General features: G+C 32.8%; 1 protein-coding gene across 1 annotated transcript; it reads left to right on the top strand.

The window, feature by feature from the left end:
- Window positions 1–22,193: 22,193 nt before the first annotated feature.
- LOC107791000 (uncharacterized) lies at window positions 22,194–26,531 on the top strand. The gene is made up of 8 exons (XM_016612978.2): window positions 22,194–22,463; window positions 23,514–24,011; window positions 24,319–24,493; window positions 25,014–25,299; window positions 25,451–25,523; window positions 25,594–25,684; window positions 25,793–25,872; window positions 26,013–26,531. Exons 1-8 carry the CDS (start codon window positions 22,365–22,367, stop codon window positions 26,250–26,252), a joined length of 1,542 nt encoding a protein of 513 aa, XP_016468464.1. The 5' UTR covers window positions 22,194–22,364; the 3' UTR covers window positions 26,253–26,531.
- Window positions 26,532–26,614: the final 83 nt, after the last annotated feature.

Below are 26,614 nucleotides of genomic sequence, written 5' to 3' on the forward strand. Positions count from 1 at the left end.
TCTATGAAGTACCAGCAATAGTGAATTATCCTCCCATTTTGGATTTGTCCAGCCCCTACTACCCTTACCCAACTAAGGTGTTAGGCAGAAGGATGATACATAAAGGGAATAAAGTAGTGGTCCAATTCTTAATTCAATGGGAGCAGCTGCCTGAAGACCAAGCAACCTGGGAAGATTCTAATGCCATCAAAGTCAGATTCCTTACCTTCATTCCTTGAGGTCAAGGAATTTTTTGAGGGGGGAGTACTGATATGACCTGAATGAGAGCTTGCACAGACGAGAGGAGTACCTTAGGCTTTAAGAGTAGTAATGGAATAAAAGTAGTTATGTTAGGTACTTAGTTTGAGAAGTTACAATTTGGTCCTTGCCTTATATTTCAATTAGGCCCATTAGTTATTTACTTTACAAATCAGCCCAACTATGAGAGTATATGTACGAAACAATGGCTGTATACTGGTTCTTATGATATGAAATACTATTAGCTCATCTTCTTAGATTTCAATTCTGCAATTTTCTTCTGTGTTTTCTTTCAAATCCACATCAGTTTTGGTATAATTGAATCTTTGAATTTTTCTATTTGCTCAACTACGTGTTTATTTTAGTAAACTGAAGAGCTCTCAATTAACAGTGCCTATTTATTATGTATTGCTTGAAAAAGAGTACATATTTAGGTGGTTGTGGAACGACGTCACTCCTAACATATATGAGAGATCAATACAGCGAGTTTAAAAGCGGGATTAGAGATAATGAAGCTTTGACGTGATAATAATGAGCAGTGAAAAAGTGTGAGTTAGCGTAGTACGAGAGAATATTACTAGTACATTATTGTAGTTGCTCGAGAGAGAATTACGATAAGTCGAGTGCTCATGATCAGTAGAGAATACTTAAGCGATATTAAAGAAACGTAGCGGGAAGGATTCCGACAAGGCCTCCTTAATCTTGTCTCCAATCTTAGCATCTTTAGTTATTAATTCACTCCTTTAATTTATTAGTTAATTAGTTAGACATAAGAATCTTTATATTTATAACTTAGGAATTATTCGAGCTTGTATTCTCAGTAATAGTGAACAGTTGTAGCTAAGTCGTGGTTCTCTGCGGGATTCGACTCCGGACTCTTAAACCGGATTATATTTACAGCGATCACTTATCAGTGGCAGAGCTTCTACTCGAGCATAATTTTAAACTATGGTCAAAATTTGAGGGGTAAATTTAAACCTTTTATCTTATTTATCCTTATTAATTTTCGCTAAAAACGTAATAATTTGATAAGTTGACTTTCATAACCGAAGCTAGTTAAGTTGGCAAGAATCATGCTTGACTTAAAATAGAGAATATGCAAACTGGCAAAAGTAATATAATACGTACGTTAAACGTTGTCCTGGCATAATGTAATATAAAAAAGTGAAGTGATATATACACAAATATATACAATTTCAGAGTCCACACTGTTAATGAAACGGATAATAACTGACTTTTTGATTCCCCAAGGGGTGATTTATAAGATGAAACTTTTAATTATAGATTTCAAATTCGAAATTTAAACGAAATATTTTTTGTAAGGAGCATTTTACTTTTTAATGAGCTTATTGGACATGAATTTGAATTAGTCAGATAAGTAAATTTTAGGTATCAATTGATTAAGTAAAAAAATAATAAAACAAAAAAAGGTGGCAACAGTGCCTCACTACTGCTTTCTGCTTTTTTGTTTTTTTCCCCTTGTTCTTTGTCGTTACGTCTGAGGATAATTGTTTTGCTCTAGCCAACTTGAAAGTCTTTTGTCCCCGAAAAATATTTATTAGGTGACAATTTTTGGAACGATTATATATGGACAACATTTCTTCTTAGACACATTCAAGAGAACTCACAAATGGTATTGTATACGGTTAAAACGGGCCCTACCCGATCCTATTATGTGATCGAGGTTAGGAAATTGCGTCGAGGGTCGGCCTCGCAACATACCAGACCCAGGTACGAGGTCAAGGCACCGAGTTCGAAGACTGAGGCACTTATCGAAGATCGAGGCCAATAGCGATCAAGACCAAAAGAGATAGACATCGAGCAAAGCATAATAACGGGAAGGCGAGATATCCGTGACTGGCCGAAAATCATGACATAAATCTCGGAACAAATCAAATCAAGGGTGGTTATTTAGTTAATCATGGGATTTACTTCCGTAATTAGAATTGTACCATAAATAGGATTTCTCTAATATATAAAAAGGGTCCTAATCATCTTGTAACCATCTTACATTCATGCATATCAAAGCAATACAATACTTTCTAGCTTATATTTGATCACACCCAACTCTAATCCTAAAAAGGATAAGCGGTCGCTGCAAATATAATCTGGTCTAAAAGTTTGGAGTCGAATCCCACAGAGAACTAAGGTTTCACTATAACTGTTCAATATCGCTAAGAAACACAAGTCCAAACAATTTTCTAATTATAAAGATTACAATGTTTATTTTTATCTAATTAACTAACAAATACTAGAAAGCAGTACAACTATCAATTAACAAGGATGAGGATTGAAGACAAGACTAAAGAGGTCTAGAGTTATGATTTTCCCAATTGTCAGAATCTTTCCCGTTGTGTCTTCTATAAATTCGCCTAAGTATTCTCTACCGATCATGAGTACTTTAGTTGTCGTAATTCTCTCTCGAGCAACTACCACAATTTACTAGATGTATTCTCTCGAACTACACTAGCTGCACTTAATTCACCGTTCACTACGATCGCACTAAAGTTCCGTTATCTCTAATCCCGCCTTTAAACCCCCCGTTATTGATCTCTCACATACGTTAGGAGTGATGTTGTTCAACAACTACCTACATATATACTCTCTCGAGTAGTAGTAGTACACACTAAATAGGAACAATCAATTGATGGCCATTCAATCAACAGCAACAAACACGCAGTTGAACAAGTAGAAAAATCCAATGGCTCAATTACATAAAAACATAACAAGAATTCATCCTCCAAAAGGTTCCATCAAAACCCTAGATAACAAATTATCTATTCATAATAGTATGCAAAAATACAATACTAGAATTCATAACCAATAATAGAAATAGGAAGAAGGAAGTGAGAAATTTGTAGAAGAATTCTCCGCCTTGCTCCTGGTGTGTTCTTGCCTCCTTAGATCGAATCCCCGGTCTTCTTAGTCTCCTTAGGTCTAAATTATGTCAAAATTATGTCAAAGGTCCCCAAGATACCATGTTTCCACGTATATATACCAAGTAGGGTCAGGCCCAAACAATTATACCTTTTCCTACGCGAAAAAGGACACTTTTCCAGGTCAGGACGTCCGCGGCCGCGGATTCAACCGCGGATGTAGCCTCGGATTTTACCCTTTTCACGCATTTTTCACCCTTTTGTGTTTGGAATTTGGAAAAATGTAAAATATGAAAGTTCTAGCCCTTTGAATTAGCTTTCCAACCACATATTGTGGAGATCAAATGGAGTTCTAATAGAAAAGTTATGTATATTTTACTAGGCAGTGCGCAATATGCCTACTCGATTCTTCGTTCATTCTTAACTATCATCCGTTGATCCCCGAACACGATACCGGCTTAATTCCTTGGGCTTTTAGTCAGACTTCAAAGCTCCAAATCACTTGAATTCATTCCATAACATCTACATAGCTCGAAATCACTCCTACAAGGCACAAAACACACAATTAATGCAAAACATTAGCAATTAAAGCTCAAACTCAATTAAAGTGCAGTAAATTAGAGTGTAATAAGTGATTAAAATACGTAATTATAGCCTATCATCAATATTCTTGTTCATCAGTTTGCTTCTTAACTATTTTGGGCACCGATCAGTTCGAGCCCACTTAAGCTCGAGAGTTTAATCACGTTTCAAGACTGATTTGCTTTATTTTATTATTAATCTTTATTGCTAATTTTTACGTTTATCAATTGGTATTAGGTAAAATCACGTGTCCCTAAAACCACATTATAAATTTAATTATTATCCAATTTTTAGGATAAATAGGCATTACTTGTAAGGATGTTTTTCTTTAGAAATATGTTAATGTGTGTGCATATATATATATAAAAGTTTCTGAAAATAAGTTTTTGTTTAATACACTTGAAAAAAATGTGATAATATACTCCTCTTTCATTGGAGAGTTCAAAGAGTTTTCTTAACCATAATTTTTCAAACACTTTTTAAATATTTTAACTTTTTAATTGTTATAACTTATAGTATTTTTATTTAACTTTTAAGTATTTAGATTTTGTTTAAAAATCTTAAAAATTCTTTCTAAATACACACTGAAAATTAAACAATTTGATACACGTGCACCAGTGTCACATAAGAGTTAGAGCCCGTTTGGATTATTATCTGCAAATAAAGTAGAACCTATAGAGTCAGATATTGCAAATATCTGATAAATTTGAAGTGTTGAACCTGGTTTTTTAAATAAGTATTTACGTATTTGGATAGACGTGCTGAACTGATAATAAGTAGTTTATGTGTTTGATAGAAAAATGCTGATAAGTTATTCTTTTAAAAAAATGACTAAAATATCCTTTAAAATTTTACAAAAAATTATAAATTAAAAAGTTTCTTAGTAAAGAAAAAGATAACAACGAATATGGAATGAAAACATAAGTCGTTAATTTTCAAAAACCTTTCGGAATTCCAAAGTCCATTTAAAGTTATGTGGAACTATTTCTATAATGGCTAGTTGGTTTAAGTAACTTTCATTACTGAGTCACCTCATTGACTTGATAGAAAAGGATTTTCAAAGGCAATAATTGGCACAAAAGAGTTGATACAGTATTAGTAAGTGAACAAAAAAAAAAGTAAGATTAAATAATAGGGAAAACACAATAAAACAAAATGTGGTTGAAATCTAGGTGCTATTATGACATCAGAAATTAAAAGATAAAGTTTCTTATAATCAAAGTAAGCGAAAAATTATGGGATGAATATTTCTCCCTTTTTTCTTTATTTTAGTCATTTTTTAAAAAAAGTATGAAGAATAAATTTTGTTATATTTTAAAGAAAAAAATAAGGTATGATGTAGAATTATTATATAAAAAGATAAAATATAATTATTTAATAATAAAAAAAGGCAAGATGATAGGAAAGAAATAATATAAGTTACACAACCACTCCAAATCGATCGTTACATAAAGTGACACTTCTTATTGTTACGTAATGATAAATTTAACAATACAATAAAATAAAATTTAAGTAACAATTAAAATAAATATTACTCCATATTTAATTACTTTGGGTTTTCGCTAACATTGCACCAACGAAAGAAATAAGGACTTTAAATTCGTCTTCAATTTAATTGCAAAATATCTAAAATATTTGCATGAATAAACACTTCATATCACACCTAATCAGAACCAACACTAATTTTTAACAAGAACTTGATATAGACCTATAACCTATTAGATATAATTAAGGCAGACGTTCCCATTAAGAAATTTTATTTATGTGATAAGACTTCCATATACATAAAAATTGTTATTAAGAGATGACTTATCGATTGAGACATAACATAACAACAAAATACTAGTATATTTTAGGTTCAAATTCAACTACTACAATTTTCAATGTTAGTCTATTCTGTTTTTTTAATGCTAGTCTATTCTATCTATAAATTTGCCCTGACATTTTTGTCTGACTTTTTAAAGGGTATTATCACTTTTAGGTCGCGCGAGAAACTATTTATATTTGGTAGCAGAAAAAGTATATAAAATTTGTATAATTTTGTATATAATATACAAAATGTATATATACACAAAAAATATATAAATTTTATATATTTTTACGATTATTATTTTCACAATAACTATATAAAATCATTTTTCATTATATATATATATATATATATATATATATATATATATATATATATATATAATTCAACACCATTATTTCAAAAAAAAAAAACATACTCCTACTGTTTCATTTTGTTCGGCACATATATTATTTGCAGAGTCAAAAATAGTTTCTTAAATATTTTTTTTAATATTTTAAATTGTTAACTACTTTAGCTTATAATACTTTTTATATAATTTTCAAACAAATTTATTTCTAAAAACTGACTTATACTATTTTTTATATGATTTTTAAATATGCAAATTTTATTTCTAAAAACTTAAAAAATTTATGTTCAAAATAACAACAACAACAAAAAAAAAATCCAGTTTGATTCCATGAACTGAGTCTAGGGAGGGTAGTGTGCACGCAGACCTTACACATACCTCATAGAGATAGAAAGGTTGTTCCCGATATATCCTCGGCTCAAGGAGCAGTGAAGATAAAACAACCAAGCAGCAAAGAATATTAGCAACAATGTAAAATGTTAACGGGCGGGAATGCCACAACATGCATAATAAAGAACCATAAATAAGAAATTACAAAAATAGTCCTAGTACTACTGAATGGCCTAGGAGGAACACACTACTATCTGTCAATTTACAACCCTAATCATCGACCTCCACACCTTTTATCGTGGGTCATATCTCGATAAGCTAAAGCAATAACATGTCATGTCTAACTATACTCAAATTTATAGTTAAAATTAAATATTTTGACCCTCGTATTTAAAACTACTAATTTCTGAACACGTGCGTTGCACGTGTAACCCTTATCAATTGTTACAAACTTTTGAAAATTGAAAATATCCAAAAATATCTAAATGATTTGTTAAAAGTTCTATAAAATGGATGTATATCAAATGTATTCACACACTTAATTTTTCTTTTTCCCACCGAAATTAATTTCGATATGTAATAATTATAGTGCCCTAAATCCTACCGAATGATAGCTGGTTTATAAGGGATTTGAATTATGTTCTTCTACGTGTCTTATATTCTTCTACTTATATATCGTTGAAACTTAGATTCAAATGATAACAATTGACTTATGAAATAATTTAACACTAACCGTGCATTGTAGGTACTATCGTTCACCCTCTTTACTTAGATTATTTGTTTCTATAATCTAAGATTTCTCTTTATGAAATAAGTTAATAACAATATATTTGATTTACGTAGTAGCCCTTTCACATAACCCATGACTTCTTAATGGTAAAAGTAAATAGAAGAGGGAGTAAAGAAGTTAAGTCTACTAATGGGCTTGGTAATTAGTCTAACACTTGAATAATACAGCAAAAGGAAAATAATAAACTTAACGTTATTTTTCACTGATAATCAATAAGGATAGTATAGTAGCCAAACTTTTCGTAACAAAAGATAGTCATTTTCATGATAAAGACTATGGAAATATTGTATAAAAAACATGAACAATCGTAAAATTTGTGTGAGACTCATAGAACTAATAGGAAAAGAAAATATTACCTCATTTGAAAACTATAGATTGGTATTATGTGTTATAGACAGTTAGCAGGTATGCCAAATGAAAAGAACAAATGGTTAATGACCATTTTTCCAATTGACAAATGGTGTCACATTAAGAAGAATTGCTTAATTGATTTCATTGTCCAATTTTGTAAAGTGAATGAAAGAAGGAGAGAAGGCTGAAATACATGAATCTATAATAATTGTTGGAAGCTCAAAGGAGTAAACATTAAATGAGCATTCTAAAGGTTGAAATAGTATGTACATTTGCAATAAAGTATGGAAGATGAAAGGAATACTTAGGAATTGGATAGGCTGCATTAAGTACAAATTTATTATTTATTGGAAGGTGACTGTCTTTACCTTTTTGTACAAGAATATTATTGAAGTAGTATTTATATAGTTAATGGGTAAAATAGTCCTTCAATTTTATGAACTTTTTGGTAATTCAACTTTGATATTTAGAGCTTCCTACTTTTAGTATAACTACTCTTTGAGTACGTAACCTGTCTCAATGAATTATATGCTTGTTATTGAGTTACAAAAATAAAATTTTACAAAAAAATAATTCTTGAGAATAATAATAGTTGATCTAATTTAGCCAATTACTCAAGAAAAAAAATATTCTACCTCATAGAGATTCTCAATCATGCATCTCAATTATTATATTCAACTTAATATTTCTCCCAGTTTTATAATTTTATTAAAATAATATACCATAGTTTACCTAATACTGAAAATAATAATCTTATACCTCTTTATTGTTTGATTTTGAGCTGTTTTCCTTTCGACTTTGGATTTTTAGCACCCAAAAAGTGTGTCTGTACAAACAATCTAGGCATGTATTCGGAGTTTCCATGGGGTTGGTAAGGCGAAATGAGGCTACCCTTTCGTCCATAGCTGTGCATTGGTCCTTTATGCCAGCTAGCATAATATAAAAAAAAAATTCTATGTATGCTAATAATCGCTTATAGCTTCTTACACATTAAACAAAATAAGTATAAAAATATACAAAATCGGCTTATGGAAGTAGAAGATAATAAAACTTATTGTATATATTCATATATGTATAAGGAATAACATAAATAAAAGAATACAATAGAATAATACTATATTCTTTATTTTATTTTTAACTGAATAGTAAATAGAATAGAAATTATAGACCTTTTTTCTAGAATTTAAATATATTATGAAAATAATTTCATATTTAACGTTATACTTTTTGTCACACCTCCTTTTTTCGCACCCGTGAGGGTGCGTGGGAGTTTTTCCAATTAAAGGACAATCGAGACGGGATTGGTTTATTTATTTCAGAGTCGCCACTTGGGAGATTTAGGGTGTCCCAAGTCACCAATTTTAATCCCGAATCGAGGAAAAGAATGACTCCATATTACAGTCTGCGTACCAGAAATCCGGATAAGGAATTCTGTTAACCCGGGAGAAGGTGTTAGGCATTCCCGAGTTCCGTGGTTCTAGCACGGTCGCTCAACTATTATATTCGGCTTGATTATCTGATTTTATACAAATATGAACTTATGTGCAAATTTTATATTTTAACCGCTTTATTATTATTGTTTTTAAAAGAAATATGAACATCGCTTAAAACACGTCTTTGGACTGCGTTACATGAAATGCACCCACAATCCGGAACACGTTTTATTTGATGTTTTGGGATTTAGATTCGGGTCGCATGAAATGCACACCCAGGCTTAAGAAAGTAAAATATTAAACACGCGCCTAAAGAGACTATCGCGTTATTATTTTGGGGAAGACCGTGAAATTCGCTAAACGGTCCTTCCGAATTCTAATTAAACCATACATTTTGTGAGGGCCCCGCAATCTATACGTTTTATTTGGCGAGGCTCGTCTCATTTTTATTTTTAAAGGATAAACCTACAATGACTATATTTTCTATTAAGTTCGTCTCTAAAATAAAAGAAAATCTCTTAATTATTTACATGCTGAAAAACGTAACTTATTAGTTATTAGTTTACGGCTAATGCGAATGGAAAATTGCGATCGAGTTTGTACAAAGAAAAACTGCTTTCATTTTATATTCTGTTATTCAATAATACTAGAACATGAGATTGACCATAATATCAAAACAGATTAATTATTCTCCGTAATTTAAACTAACATTATTAGATGAAGAAAGTATACATATGCAACCTCATTATTCATTAATCATTCAACTACATCTTTATACGAAGAAAGAAAAATTATATTCAACCACAAATCTAAACAGGAGGAATTCAACAGGAACAAAGCCTGATTAATATTTCATTTTTTGCTTCAAGCCGAGATTGTACAAATGTGTACCTGGAAACAGCAGTACAAGAACAAAAGAAGGAGAAGTCAGCAGCAGTAATAACACAGCAACAGCAGATTCAGCAACATCGCAAACCAGTACAGTAGGAATAGCAGAAAACCCAGGAGACTATAAACGACTCCAAGTATAGTGAAGAAGTAAAAGGTAGGAAGGTTCTGACTATTTCAGATCTTAAGCGAGGCAATGAAGCAGTAACTATTCTTTTTCAACTTCAAAACTCTCCAAAATGAATTCTGCCCCTGTATATTCAGTGTATCCAGAATGTATATCGGGTGTATACTTCTCACTCCGCCCCCTCTTTTTTTCTTCTCTCTATCTAGTTTTTCCTCTCTTTTTTCCCACCCTTCTTCCTAAATTTTCTCTTCTATTTATAGCAAAATTTTCGAAATTTTCAGATTTGTTTTTTATTATTTTATTATTTTTTAATTAAAAGAAATCCCACTTACAAATTGCTTTTATTTTTTTAGAAAAAGAAATCCCACCTTTATTTACTTTTATTTTTAAAATTCCAACTTTAATTACTTTATCTTATTTAAAATCCCACTTTTTATTTTTTTAAAAGAGAATCTCACTTTATTTAACTTTTCTTTAAAAAATAAACCACTATCTTTTCTTTTTCTTTTAAAAATGCTACTTTCAATTACTTTAAATTTTTTAAATTTTCAGATATCTTTATATTTATTTTTTAATTCCAACCTTCTTTTACTTTTAAATTTTTTAAAACTTTTTACTTTTTTTTTTAAATTTTCTACATTCTTTTACTTTTTTTATTTTTTTATTTTTTATTTTTTTAAAATCATTTCCGAAATTACTATATATATATACTATATATATATTTTTTTTTTAAATAAAAATAATAAATAAAATAAAATATTTTCGGATTTTTTTTATATATATAAAAAAACAAAAAATAAAACTATTAATAGTGATAATTCACTTTTTATTTTTATTTTTTTATTTTTTTGGTTTTGTTTTGTGTTGGACAAAAATGAAGAAGGGGTGTTGGGTTAATGGACTGGGTCGACCCAGTTCGAAATGGACTGGGTCGTAGGGAAGATTGGGCCATTTTTTGGGCCTATAGCTTGAAATTGAAGAAGAGGCCCAATTCCGACTTTCTTTATATTTTCGCTCTCTTTTCTTCTTTTATTTTTCTAAAACTAAATTATAAAAATACTTAAACTATTATTAAGAACTAAATTAAGTTATAAAGGCGCAAATTAACTCCCAATAACAATTAACGCACAATTAAGTATTAATTAAGCATAAAATTGTATATTTGGACATTAAATGCTAAAAATGCAAACGATGCCTATTTTTGTAATTTTTAATTTTTGTAAAACAATTTTAATTACTAACAATTGTAGAATTAAATCCTACATGCAAAATGCGACATATTTTTGTATTTTTTATTAATTTAGCGAATAAACACGCACAGACAAATACAAATAATTCTTCAAAATATCACAAAATATCACAAAATTGCACACCAAAGAAAAATCATTTTATTTTTGAATTTTTTGGGAGTAATTCTCATATAGGGCAAAAATCACGTGCTTACAGCTGCCCCTCTTTGCCCGGAGACACGAAGGGTTTTCGTGCAAAGATAAAGCGAGCGATTTTTGCCCATCCGAGTACTCCGTTGAAGCATTTTTTTGAAAAAGATTTGACCGAACCTTTGCTTCAAAGGTTTCCTACATATCCTGGGCTAAACAGGAATCAGGTCAATGTAGTTCGAGAAATTTTGGTAGCTGGGACTACCGTTGGACTGCAATGTTACTGTTGTTGCATGCTATTACTACTGCTTACCGATCTCCTTGTTACACCGTGCTTAAAAAAAACAAGAAGCTAGGCTAGAGTACAATTTGTTTTTGTTGCCTTGCTTCCTTGTCTGCTTGCTTCTCTTTCGGTGCTTTACTTCTTTTGACACATGTACTTGAGTTTGTACTGTGACCTCTTGTTGCAACCTTCTGTTTCCCGGTGCCGGGGAATTTTATTGTTTCCTGCTGGGGATTCCTATTGTAACCCTCTGTTTTATTGTCCTCTGACTTGATTTTGAAATGTATGCCTCTGTTATCTGGGCGGGCTCCCAATTTTAATACTTGAAAATTAAAGACTTGAAATGTATGCCTCTGTTATCTGGGCGGGCTCCCAAGTTCAATGCTTGAAAATTAAAGACTGAAATGTATGCCTCTGTTCTATGGGCGGGCTCCCAACTTCAACAACAACTTTAAAAATGAATGTCATTCCTCTCTTCAACCAATACATCGCCATTCTGTTCTTCAGGGGGGCTCCTGATTTCAACAACTTTAAAAAATAAAATCCTATTCGAGGGCGGATGAACCCGAAATATCCTATTCGAGGGCGGATGAACCCAAAATATCCTATTCGAGGGCGGATGAACCCAAATATCCTATTCGAGGGCGGATGAACCCAAAATATCCTATTCGAGGGTGGATGAACCCAAAATATCCTATTCGAGGGCGGATGAACCCAAATATCCTATTCGAGGGCGGATGAACCCAAATATCCTATTCGAGGGCGGATGAACCCAAATATCCTATTCGAGGGCGGATGAACCCAAAATATCCTATTCGAGGGTGGATGAACCCAAAATATCCTATTCGAGGGCGGATGAACCCAAATATCCTATTCGAGGGCGGATGAACCCAAATATCCTATTCGAGGGCGGATGAACCCAAAATAACCTATTCGAGGGCGGATGAACCCAAAATATCCTATTCGAGGGCGGATGAACCCAAAATATCCTATTCGAGGGCGGATGAACCCAAAATATCCTATTCGAGGGCGGATGAACCCAAAATATCCTATTCGAGGGCGGATGATCCCATTTTCAAAATCTTGGAATTGTCTTACCTCCGACTGTTTTTCTTCGAATCGTGTTGTCTTGCTATCTCTTAAAACTTGAATTGATTTCCTCGTTCTTCCGAGAAATTTTTCGACAATGGCAGAAAATCTTCTGCCCCAGTTTTGGTGCTTTTCCTTGTTCTCCAGGTGGACGCCTGACTTCTGATATTTCAACTGTTCTTCCTTGTTCTCTAGGTGGATGCCTGATTGCTGATACTTCAACTGTTCTTCCTTGTTCTCCAGGTGGACGCCTGACTGCTAATACTTCCATTTCTCTTCCTTGTTCTCCAGGTGGACGTCTGATTTCTTCTTCAATTTTTCATCCTCATTCTCCAGGTGGACGCCTGACTTCTTCTTCAATTTTTTATCCTCCGCTCTGCTTTGTTCTTGCTTGCTGGGGATAATACCACTGTGGGAGTCTCCTTTCTTCCCCTCCTTCAAATTCAATTTTTTTTTCAGAATTTATTTTCTCTCAACACTGCTGGGGATAAAAGTGTTATCTTCTTGGGATAACGTTGTTGAGGATAATGCTGCTGGGGAATTTTATCCCTTCAAATTGATGCATCATTCTTCTGGAAGCTGCTGGGGATGATAATGGTTTTTGCTCTTATGAGCACAAATGTCATCCCTTTGTTCTGTCTGCTGGGGAACAACTTCTTTTATTAAAACTTGTTATGCTGGGGATAAAACTGGTTCAAAGACCACTTCCCTTGAGACTGGTGCTATATTCATTTTACCCTGAATGGTTATCTGACTTCCAGAAAATTTTCCAAATGAAAGGAAAATTTTCTGCCCCAGTTTGACAGTCTCCCTTATGGCCTGCATTTCTGTCATCAATGCCACTTCCTTTACCTGTTTCAATTTAAACAAAATTTGTTAGTTTAAAACGCGGTGGTTGGTTGTGATACTCCCACTGGGATGGTTTTCCCTTTTCTCTTCCTTGCTCTGCGTTCCACAACTTGTTGGGGATGATATTATTTGCTGGGGATAATCCTTTTCTGCTGGGGATATCCCTCTTCTTTCGTGGCATGGCTCGGAAATTTGCATTTTCCCGACCTTTTAGTCTCGCATGAATTTCCCAAATCATGCTTATTGTTTTTCTTGTTTTGTCCATGGGCTCTGGTCTTGAGGTTTAATAACCTTTGATTTCGGCAAGGATATCCCTCTTGACACTCGTCAATTCTTTTGCTGGAGATATCTTTCTTGACACTGGCCTCGCGCTTGTTCCTTCCTGACTATATCACTTGGATGTATTAGTCAGATCTTATCTTGGAAAGCTGATGGCCTATTTTGAAATCATTTCCCACTGGTTCTGACCAAACAGACTCTACTGGGGAATTTTTCTATGAAAGGAAAAGATAAAAGGGAACAGAATAAAAGACAACGGAAAAAGATGACTCTTTAACAAAAGAAACTATAAATAAAACCCTATCAAACGCAGACACCGACTCTAATGGTCATGACATGCCTATGTGGCCTATCCTTCGTCAATCATCTTTCAAGATCTTCAATTGGCAATTCCCCATCTGATTCTTAATCTTATTCGACTTGTAGTGCCCGAAGGGTTTTCACTATCAAGCCTCTCTCATTTTGGGTTTTTCTCTCAACTTTCATCACCTTATGGTGCATGTGAAGGTTTTCACCGATAAGACTCTCTCATTTGTATCACTTTTCAGCTGGGGTTTTGGAGTGTTGCCGGTATGACTCTTTCTGTTGGAGATTAGAGTCCTTTCTGCTGTGGAACAAAATGTTATGCTCACCGGTGAGACTCTCATTTGTCTGACTTGAAATCTTTTGAAGACTGATCAGAAGGTCTTTCTTTGGACCGTAATGTGGGTTTTGGATAGGGCTAGAAAAAAAAGGTATTAAAGGCTCAAAAATGCATTAATTTTTGGGTTATTAGTTACAACCTTCGGAATTAGATTTATTTACAACAAATGCAACATTTGCCCCAGTTTCTTGCTTGGGGATATTTTAATTGATTGGTTTTTTTTTTCATTTTTTTCAAAACTATGACCGAGCCGTGAAGCGCCTACGTATCCTCTTTGAGGAATCAGGTCAAACGTAGTTCCCAATTCCTCTTTTTTCATTTGACTTTCTTTTGTTTTTGTTTTTTTTCATTTTTCTTTTTCTTTTTCGTTTTTTTTTTTGATTTTTCTTTACCTTCCAGGCTCGTATTTCCTAGTCGTTGCTATTGATTCCGAACGAGGGGTATGAAAGAAAATAAATAAGGCTCAAAAGGGGTAACGAAGGATAAAGTGTTTAGGTAGCAGAATAAAATGTCTTCGTCATTCCAGTCTTCAAAACATGCCAAGTGCAAACAACACAATTGAACAATAGATTTATAGTCTCTTCCGATGGTGCTGGACTTGACAATTATATTCAACATCTGTTTGTTCATTTGTCACTTCTAAAGCACCGTTGGGCGACACTCTCATTCTCATTATTATGAACGACCCTCATGCCAATTTAGGCGAATCTTTCTTTAACGGTTTTCTTTGTGTTTAACTTGCCCCAGTTCCACATGACTCGGGCTCCAAATAATCTCAAACCGTTCTTATTTCCTTTAAATGCTTTGATCACCTTCCCAGGGTTTTATGATTAACTTTTAAGACTAGGCCCAAACTGTGTGCGCATGTCATGTCACTGGAATCGGCGCTGAACAAAATGATAAAAGGACTAAACAAAAGATGACTGGAAACAATAAAAGACCGGCTTTTGTATTAGACTACCGGTGAAATGGTTTGAATAATAAAACAAACAAAACAACCAGAATAAAATCTTAACACAACCTTGACAAAACTTAAACAAATTGATATGACAAACTGGAAAGATAAGAAGGTTTGACACAAGACAATATTCGGATTACAATCCTAATAATCCGAACAACAGAAATGACAACAAAATAAGACACCACCCGCTTCTCTTTTGCTAACCAAGGAACGGAGCGACCTCCCACTTTATCAAAATTGGCATCTTTAGCCACTGAGCTTTGCATCAGTATTGTCTAGACCATTTCCAACTTCGATATCGTCAACCTTAGTCAACAAGTCCCAATAGGATTCGAGTGCTTCTGCTATCTGGCCTGATCCCCGCAAAGTGTGCTTCTGGGTCTTGTATTTCCGGCTTACCACAAACCAACCACCTTAACTTTCTTTGTGATTCAAAGCAGGTTAGAATGGACTCCGTCGGTCCCCATAATTAATAACATCTTTTTTTTCATTTTCTTTCTTTCTTTTTTTTTCGATTTTTTTTTTTCATTTCATTTTTTCTTTTTTTTTTCGATTTTTTTTCATTTTTTTTTGTTGTGGTCGAATCTTATGGAGATTGCCTACGTATCATGACCCCGCATGAATCAGACCTTGCGTAGTTCGGACCAATAAAAGATAAGCAATACTAATCATTTTTTTTTCAATTTTCATATTGGGTTTCAAAGGTTTAAAAATGACCTACAAACTAGAAAATCAAACGACCCACATATTATAATCAAAAGTTTTACAAACTCCAAAACAAACGGCCAGCTTCCTTTCTCCGTTTGACAAATGCAACCAAACGGTTATTTTTGCAAATGTGGCCCCGTCCAAATTTTGAGGCCGGAGAGGATTATTTTATGACACTTTACACACTTGTCCATTCTTTTACGAAAATAGCCTTTCGACAACTGAAAGATACTCTAAGGCTATTTCGGCAAGAACGGTTTAAGACACTGTCGAAGCTAGCTCGGCTTATTTTTGACTAAAAAAAAATTCACCTGACCGTTGACTCTTTGTGTGTTTTTTTTTAAATTACAATAAAAACCAGATATTGCAAACACGGCCTTTCAACGCCTCGGGGACGTAGATTTTTAAGGCTGCGTGGGTCAATCGGTCCAAATCTAAAACATGACCCAAAAGGTGGCTGTTTATGCAAAGTCAGCCTTCCGGCGTCCCTTTCGGGAACATTCGGCTATGTCTTGATAAAACAGCGTCACCCGACTTCTTTATGACAAAACTAAAATTTGACATATTTTTTTTGGCTATTTTGTTTTAGCAAAAAGTGGAGGCTGGACACTGCCCGACTTATTTATGAAAAAATTAAAATTTGGACATGTTTTTTATTTATTTATTTATTGGTTTTTGGCTTATTTTAGCAAAAAGGGGGTTGGACCCGATGAGGGTTGCCTACGTATCTCACATCCGGTGAGAATCAAACCCGCGTAGTTCGGGCCTCGTGAATAAGTAAATGAACTAATATTTTTTTTTATTGGAACTGTGAAAGAACTGCTCAAAGGAAGTATAAATATTTTTTTTTGATTGATTTCTTTTTGAAAGAAAAACTCGTAAAAATTCCTTTTCTTTTGATTTGAACTTTGAAAATTTCAAAAGTAAAAGGAAGTTTTTTTTTTCGAATTCCATTTGTCTTTTTTTTTATTCTAAAGAAAAAAATATTTTTGGAATTTTACTTTTGATAAAAGAAATGCTTCTAAAAAATATTTTTGAATTTTGAATTTTCTTTTCAATTTTGAAAGAGGAATCAAAATATTTTCGGATTTTTTTTTCCTAAAAGAAAACATTTTTATTATTTTTGTTTTATCAACAATGGAAAATAAAGATATTTATATTATTTTTTGCAAGACATATTTTTTTGGAATTTTATTTTGAATTTTCTTGGCAAGACAAATACTCTTTGCAACAAATAAAGATATATATATCTTTTGGAAATAAAAAAAACTTTTCGGATTTATATATATATATATATATATATTTGCGACAAATAATAAAGACCTTTTTTTTTTATTTTTTTATTTTTTTTTTGCATTTTCATAAGCAAATAAAATAAAAAAAACCATTTTTAAAAATAAGACTCTTTTTTTTTCATTTTCTATTTTTCTTTTGCTTTTAATAAAACAAACTAATAAAACATTTTTTTTTCATTTTCTCAAAATTTCGGCAGAGTTTTGACAGTTATTTGGGCATTGGTTTTTTTTTTTCCAAAAATAAACAGTCAATTCCCTAACCGCTATTTCTTTTTTCAATTTTAAAATATTATTCATGATATTCAAAAGTCAGTCAACACACAAATCCGGATCAAATAAATGCGCAAGTAGCAGCAAGTAAGATGCATCAGGATGGTCATTTTTTTTTGGTACACCTGTCCTAGACAGACCCAACCCCTGTGTTGAGTCTCCAAAGTCAAATGCACGTGATGCAAACAATCGCTCCTACTAGGGATCCGGCATGAAGCTGAGTTATTCTAAGTGAAAAAACCTGAGGCATATTGATCTAGCCCTGGCTTACCCAAACGGACAGTTTGAGCCGAAGCGGGGGCAACGTACCGGGAGCACGAAAGTCTACCCGGCCTAGTTACTTGTCCCAACTTCGTCTTATTTGGTATGACTTTAACAGAAAGGTGGGCCACGCGCACGTGTGCACCATAAATTTAGAAGACTCAGAAAGAAGGGGGTTTCGTAGCAGTTGTATATATTCATAATTCAAATAATATTAAAGCGGTAAAAGTGTCATTTAGCACATTGGGCATATATCATGTAAAAAAAAATCAGATAATAAATAAAGCCAACTATAACAATTATTTTAAGCTCGAATTCTTGAACCCTGAACCAGTGGTTCTGGGTTTCATCCCCAGCAGAGTCGCCAGAGCTGTCACACCTCCTTTTTTCGCACCCGCGAGGGTGCGTGGGAGTTTTTCCAATTAAAGGACAATCGAGACGGGATTGGTTTATTTATTTCAGAGTCGCCACTTGGGAGATTTAGGGTGTCCCAAGTCACCAATTTTAATCCCGAATCGAGGAAAAGAATAACTCCATATTACAGTCTGCGTACCAGAAATCCGGATAAGGAATTCTGTTAACCCGGGAGAAGGTGTTAGGCATTCCCGAGTTCCGTGGTTCTAGCACGGTCGCTCAACTATTATATTCGGCTTGATTATCTGATTTTATACAAATATGAACTTATGTGCAAATTTTATATTTTAACCGCTTTATTATTATTGTTTTTAAAAGAAATATGAACATCGCTTAAAACACGTCTTTGGACTGCGTTACATGAAATGCACCCACAATCCGGAACACGTTTTATTTGATGTTTTGGGATTTGGATTCGGGTCGCATGAAATGCACACCCAGGCTTAAGAAAGTAAAATATTAAACACGCGCCTAAAGAGACTATCGCGTTATTATTTTGGGGAAGACCGTGAAATTCGCTAAACGGTCCTTCCGAATTCTAATTAAACCATACATTTTGTGAGGGCCCCGCAATCTATACGTTTTATTTGGCGAGGCTCGTCTCATTTTTATTTTTAAAGGATAAACCTACAATGACTATATTTTCTATTAAGTTCGTCTCTAAAATAAAAGAAAATCTCTTAATTATTTACATGCTGAAAAACGTAACTTATTAGTTATTAGTTTACGGCTAATGCGAATGGAAAATTGCGATCGAGTTTGTACAAAGAAAAACTGCTTTCATTTTATATTCTGTTATTCAATAATACTAGAACATGAGATTGACCATAATATCAAAACAGATTAATTATTCTCCGTAATTTAAACTAACATTATTAGATGAAGAAAGTATACATATGCAACCTCATTATTCATTAATCATTCAACTACATCTTTATACGAAGAAAGAAAAATTATATTCAACCACAAATCTAAACAGGAGGAATTCAACAGGAACAAAGCCTGATTAATATTTCATTTTTTGCTTCAAGCCGAGATTGTACAAATGTGTACCTGGAAACAGCAGTACAAGAACAAAAGAAGGAGAAGTCAGCAGCAGTAATAACACAGCAACAGCAGATTCAGCAACATCGCAAACCAGTACAGTAGGAATAGCAGAAAACCCAGGAGACTATAAACGACTCCAAGTATAGTGAAGAAGTAAAAGGTAGGAAGGTTCTGACTATTTCAGATCTTAAGCGAGGCAATGAAGCAGTAACTATTCTTTTTCAACTTCAAAACTCTCCAAAATGAATTCTGCCCCTGTATATTCAGTGTATCCAGAATGTATATCGGGTGTATACTTCTCACTCCGCCCCCTCTTTTTTTCTTCTCTCTATCTAGTTTTTCCTCTCTTTTTTTCCCACCCTTCTTCCTAAATTTTCTCTTCTATTTATAGCAAAATTTTCGAAATTTTCAGATTTGTTTTTTATTATTTTATTATTTTTTAATTAAAAGAAATCCCACTTACAAATTGCTTTTATTTTTTTAGAAAAAGAAATCCCACCTTTATTTACTTTTATTTTTAAAATTCCAACTTTAATTACTTTATCTTATTTAAAATCCCACTTTTTATTTTTTTAAAAGAGAATCTCACTTTATTTAACTTTTCTTTAAAAAATAAACCACTATCTTTTCTTTTTCTTTTAAAAATGCTACTTTCAATTACTTTAAATTTTTTAAATTTTCAGATATCTTTATATTTATTTTTTAATTCCAACCTTCTTTTACTTTTAAATTTTTTAAAACTTTTTACTTTTTTTTTAAATTTTCTACATTCTTTTACTTTTTTTTATTTTTTTATTTTTTATTTTTTTAAAATCATTTCCGAAATTACTATATATATATATATATATATATTTTTAAAATAAAAATAATAAATAAAATAAAATATTTTCGGATTTTTTTTATATATATAAAAAAACAAAAAATAAAACTATTAATAGTGATAATTCACTTTTTATTTTTATTTTTTTATTTTTTTGGTTTTGTTTTGTGTTGGACAAAAATGAAGAAGGGGTGTTGGGTTAATGGACTGGGTCGACCCAGTTCGAAATGGACTGGGTCGTAGGGAAGATTGGGCCATTTTTTGGGCCTATAGCTTGAAATTGAAGAAGAGGCCCAATTCCGACTTTCTTTATATTTTCGCTCTCTTTTCTTCTTTTATTTTTCTAAAACTAAATTATAAAAATACTTAAACTATTATTAAGAACTAAATTAAGTTATAAAGGCGCAAATTAACTCCCAATAACAATTAACGCACAATTAAGTATTAATTAAGCATAAAATTGTATATTTGGACATTAAATGCTAAAAATGCAAACGATGCCTATTTTTGTAATTTTTAATTTTTGTAAAACAATTTTAATTACTAACAATTGTAGAATTAAATCATACATGCAAAATGCGACTTATTTTTGTATTTTTTATTAATTTAGCGAATAAACACGCACAGACAAATACAAATAATTCTTCCAAATATCACAAAATATCACAAAATTGCACACCAAAGAAAAATCATTTTATTTTTGAATTTTTTGGGAGTAATTCTCATATAGGGAAAAAATCACGTGCTTACACCCGCCTGAAAAACGAAGAAAAGAAGATTATATGCAAGAATAATTTCCCCCAAAGTAAAAATAAAGCGTAACATATAAAAAATTTAAATTAAAAAAATTATATAAGGAAAAGATAGATTTAATGGTAGAATTTAAATGGGAATCAACCTTTATATAAACCAAACCTAAACTTTATATAGAACAAATATAGACGTAAGAAATCTAACGAAGATAAATTAATTATGAAGTAAATAAGGAAAGAATTTACTTAAGTAAAATCTTATTTGGTTTTAAATTCTTAAATGTTAGGTCCTAAATATTAGGACTTTTTACCTAGTTCAAAAAGAAAATATTTAATAGTCAAAATTCTAGTTGATTTTAAAGGGAAATCAATAGAAATATTGAGCCTATTTAGTAAAAAAAAACAAAAGTAGAAGCTAAGCATGAAACAACGTAACCAAGATGATTTTGAAAGTTTAGTGTTCTTTTATATTAGTTTCGTATCAAAATAATCATCTAGATACCATGTATTCTAGACAAGTCAACTACATAAAGAAATAAATTAGCGATAAAAAAATTATGTAGTTAAATAATAAAAAATTATCGCTAGTGACAGATCAATAAAAAAAAGTGATCAGCTACAAGAAGAATTTCGTAACTAAGTCCTATTTTTAAAGTTAAATTATGCAATAAAATTTCTTAATAATAATATTAGTTTCTTTTTTAACACGAATTTTTATTGAGGTACTTTAGGTATTTTCGTAAATTAGATTACGCTAATTAATATTTTATCACAAATTAGTTATTACTTTTTTCCAAAAATAATTACTCTTCCCTAAAACCTAATGTCGTAGAAAATTTGAGAAATAAACAAATTTAACAACCAAGTTTTTAAAAAAAATACTTTTCATTTAAATTTTTAAAATAATAAATAAATTATATGAAAGGGAAATAAAGAGGCAAAATTGGTCTTTATGATTAAACAAGGACAAAGAAAAGAAATTTTATACAAAATCGTGAAGTTTACTTGTTGGGAACTAACGAAAAAAATTTCCTCCTACTTTTTGGATTCTTTTATTGTCTTAATATTTTGTATCCTTATTAGGAGAAGATATCAAATAGTAAATTACTTAGAAAAAACTTAGTCTATTTAGAACTCCTAAATATTTGGAAAGTTTTTTAATTTTATAATTTTATCCGATGTAAAATATATTTTTAAAGGGTAAAAAAAACGAACAATATTTCGCTAAAAATTTCGTGTTTTTAATATAGTATAGATATGATATGACGTGAAACAAAGTGAAGCGGAGGGGTACAATTTTTGACAAAAGACCTCTTGCATTTTTTTGTTCTTTTGACATAAACTCTAGTAATAAAAACAAATTTTATAGTATAGTCAAGAAGAGTGCTTCCTCATTACTTTGTTGTCTCTCTTTTTCTCTCTCAAAGCTTGCAACTTTGTTCATTAGCTACTCTTCTTTACTTTCAGTAATTCAGTTCCCAAGATTTTCTTTAGGGTTTTACTTCCTTGTTTTTTTGTTTCTCTGATAATTGTTACATTTAATGGAAACTAGTAACAAGAGATCATTAGCTGAAGAGGATGATAAGAATTGTACTAATAACCTCAACAGTAGACTTGATCCTCCTCTTCCTCTTGTAAAGGTAACTTTTTTCTTGTTATATTTTGCTGTAAAACACTAACAAGGGATGCTGTATATGGGTTTTGTTTGTCTTTTGTATTTTTCTGCTTTTACCCATTTATTTCTTTGAGCTATGGCTTTTTTTTTTTCTTTTTCTGAGAAATTCTTTTGTTGGGTTTCTATATCTTTATTCATAACCTTTTTCTTATTTGCTTAACATTTTTTTGTTGGAATTTTGATGTCCCTTCAAAAATAGATTTTTTTTTTTTTTTTTTTGCTTGGATATCACTCAATTTCCTCGTTTTCCAGGCTGAATTATGGTATGGTTTTCTTGGATTGTTTTTCTTTTGCAAAACTCTGTTTGTATTCTTAAAAATATCTTCAAGGGCAAAAGGATTTATGTTATGTGCACTGATAATGTCACGCGCGATGCTTCATGCACTGGGCTGCCCGGTTTATTTTGCACCGATGATGCGAACAATTTTGTACACTATCGGTTTATTTTGACCTTTATAGAAGATTGATTCCCTTTTTTCAAGATATCAATTAATGTTTGTATAGAGAATTACTTGTCTTCCCCTCGAGCCGAGGGTCTTTTGGGAACAGACTCTCTACCACCCCAGAGTAGGGTAAGGCTTGCGTACACAGACCCCACTTGTGGGATTTTACTGGCTTTGTTGTTGTTGTTATTGTTGTATAGAGAATTTCTTGTAGTTGACTTTTAAGTGACATGATGTTGTAAATATTTTTTACACCATATGTTCATAGAACTTATACTCCAAAGATTTTGGATTTTTAGGATTGTACAAGGAATTTCTGAACTGGTTTGATTTGTGTCTTGATCACCTACTGCTTTGTATATTATTTTTGGCATGAATTGTTTATCTTTGCTTCAACATCATTCTTGGAGCTAATTCTTGTTACCAATGCTGCGTGCTGAATCTTTGTATCAGAGAAGTGTTTCATGATTATATCTTTGTTTCATTGCAAATTGGTACAGTTATAGTTTTGTGTGGTGAGAGACAAAAAGTGGATTAGTAACTCCGGTATTGTGGTTCTCAAATTCTTTTAGGTTGGTGAATCAAGTGAAATAGTAGAAGAACTACAACTCTGCGAACGGCAAAGACAGCTAAATCTACTTCTGGAAGTACCAGAAAGAATCGTTGATGGACCAATAGAGGATTTCGTGAGGATAAATATGTTGTCCCCGTCGCCAACTCAAACTCCCAAAAGAGTGAATTTTTCCCCATTACCAAGCCCGAGCCATGTTAAAGTAAACGGATCTCCAGGTCCCTCATTATCAAGAGCTAAATCGTCAATCAAATCTCTCCTCCCTAAATTAAGTTTCAAATTCCGGAATAGGACAACTGATATTGAAAAGGCTGCAATGTTAGCTCTTGGAGCCTCTCCGCAAACTCAGGACAGGCCTTCGATTTTCAGGACTCTATCTGTTAAAAGGATTTTTAATCCAAAGATGAAAAGAACTTCATCGTTGCCTGTAACTCCAATTGAACACTCTAATCCTGAATCAACACATGGTGGTTACGGAAATGCAGCATTCAATTCAGTTGTAAGTTCTTCTATTTGTTGCCCGTCTTCTTATATGTAAAATTCTCAGTGAGAGTATGTTACTTTGGGCAATGAAAGATGAGTGTAGTCAAAAGACAAAAATATTTATTGTTCTCAAATTACAGTACTCTAAAGTCTTAATTCATTTACCTAGATGTATATACTGATTATGGATCTTCTTACTGGTTTTGTTGGCATAAATATAAAGGTTTTTGTAATTTCATTTAACCTTCAAGATTCCTTTTGCTCTGTTCACTCTGGACATTTCATTTTCTCTACTAAAATCTTATGAATTCACCATCTTCTAGAAAGCAGGAGCTAGACATCCCATACCTCGCTCACATTCAGTGCCAACGCTAATCAAAGATGGGAGCATAAAACAGATGGATTACATAGGGAGCATCTATCGTGTAGTCCCCTCTACTCCTCGCGTGCCAAGACATGATGCTCCATCATTTAATGCGACTCCAACTCTTAGCGCAGGTAATTAATGTCTATAATCATGTTTGATGCATTGTCGTATAATAAAAGGCTTGGTTCTGCAAACCTGTGATTCTCTTTTAGTTACATCTTTCGTGCTTTATTGTGTCTGAAGTTATAATTCTAGTAAGAAGCAGCTGTATACGAATATAGTGGAGTGCTGTCTCAACTTATTTTTAGGAGGCCATACTAACTAGGATTTCATACTACAGATTGCGATTTATAAAATTTTGGCTGCTCGGTGATCATCTGAGTATAGGAATATGTAATCGCCAATTTCTGATAGACTGCAATTTTTGTGGATAAGAGTTCTTAGAAGTTGAGTTATAGCATTTATAATCCATATAATCGATGTTTAAAATCTGGTAACTGTAAGAACTTGTACTTAACCTGTATTTGGACGAAGAATATTCTTTAAATCTAGATGGCATTACTCTTATGTAGCATTGCATTTAGAGCTTGAACCTTCTATTCACTCACCTAGGATAACTAACCTACACCTTTCTTAGTGTTATGGTTTCAGATGGAAATGCTAATTTTGGTGAAGACATCACTCAAGAAGATGCTGTCTGCAGAATCTGCTTCGTTGAACTTGGGGAGGGTTCGGAAACTCTGAAGATGGAATGTAGCTGTAAAGGTGAACTAGCCTTAGCTCATCAAGAATGTGCTATAAAATGGTTCAGCATAAAAGGCAACAAGATCTGCGATGTCTGCAATGAAGAGGTTCGGAACTTACCTGTCACTCTTTTGCGGATTCAAAGTACTAATCATAGAGGAAATGGAGTTCAAGCTGAAGCTGGACGATACAGGTATACGCATGAACTTGCCTTTCCCTTTCTTTTGTTGCTCTGTATCATTTCTTATGATAAAATAGTTTAAGTTGAATTACATCGTACCTATAGAAAAAGTTTTAAGCTGAAGTACATGGTATTTAACTTGAGCTGTGAAAACTGGTTACAGGGTTTGGCAGGATGTTCCTGTTCTTGTCATTGTCAGCATGCTTGCCTACTTTTGTTTTCTGGAGCAGCTTTTGGTGAGTAAAGATTATACAGTAATATATTATCCTACTCCAGAAAGGGTCCTAAATAGTGCTTTGTTTACAGGTTACCAGAATGGGATCGGGCGCCATTGCTATATCTCTGCCCTTTTCATGCATATTAGGTCTCCTTGCTTCCATGACATCGACAACTATGGGTACATGAACAAAACTCCCTTTGTTCACTAGCTTCTTTCAAATTTGATAGTGTTGGATTACATCAATATGGTTATTTAACATACAAACTACATGCTTTACGTGTTCAGTAATAAGACGATATGCTTGGATTTATGCTGTCAGTCAGTTTGCCTTGGTGGTTCTGTTTGCTCATGTTTTCTACTCAGTGGTAAGTAGTGCTTCAGCTCAAATAAACAAAAAACTTAAACACATGGCCAACTAGAAAGAAAAAAGATTATGTGATTCTCTTGAATTGCCTTGGGCTCCACCTAATACTAAAAGCTTTTTATCTTTTGCTCGGAATTGTAGCTTCGAGTGCAAGCAGTTTTATCGATTCTTCTTGCCACCTTTGCGGGTTTTGGGGGTACAATGTGTGGGACTTCTATCCTTCTTGAGCTTTTGAAATTGAGGAGGAGATGGAATTCACAACGCGAATCTCAGGAAGGGGCGCGTCCAAATCAATCATCTGAAGTTAGTCCGACGCCCCAGGTGGAAAGCCAAATGCATGGAGCTGAAGCTGGTACTTCTGGAGCTGTGCATGGAAGCTGAATGCAAGGAACACATAATCTACTTATATTCAAGATTAAAACATTTCCGTCTCCTGTAAGAAAATCATTGGAGTGTATAGCTAGTCGTTGCAAGTCACAACTGTACAGTTTTGAGTTACGCGGCTGGTTCATTGTTCCAGCAGATAGGTAGTGCTTGAAAGGGAAACTGAAATAATGTAAATATCAGAATGTAACTAAGATTGATTTTCTCCTTTCCTTTTTCTGTTGAAAAATGTAATCTTGTATCTTTCCTGTTACTTTTTCTATTCAATTGCTTGGCACATCTTTGATCGCATGTTACAGTTTACTGGTATTTGTGGGAGTCTCCCACACAATATAGGTGGACTAGCCCTCTTATCCTTT

Source organism: Nicotiana tabacum, chromosome 10, assembly GCF_000715075.1.
Source record: "Nicotiana tabacum cultivar K326 chromosome 10, ASM71507v2, whole genome shotgun sequence".
NCBI lineage: Eukaryota > Viridiplantae > Streptophyta > Magnoliopsida > Solanales > Solanaceae > Nicotiana > Nicotiana tabacum.

Bases quoted from the DNA above. Each gene is read 5' to 3' on its own strand.
- LOC107791000 (XM_016612978.2), top strand. From the start codon at position 22,365: ATGGAAACTAGTAACAAGAGATCATTAGCTGAAGAGGATGATAAGAAT. The intron at 25,300-25,450 runs GTATACGCATGA...AACTGGTTACAG, and splicing joins GCTGAAGCTGGACGATACAG to GGTTTGGCAGGATGTTCCTG. The intron at 25,685-25,792 runs GTACATGAACAA...TTACGTGTTCAG, and splicing joins CATGACATCGACAACTATGG to TAATAAGACGATATGCTTGG.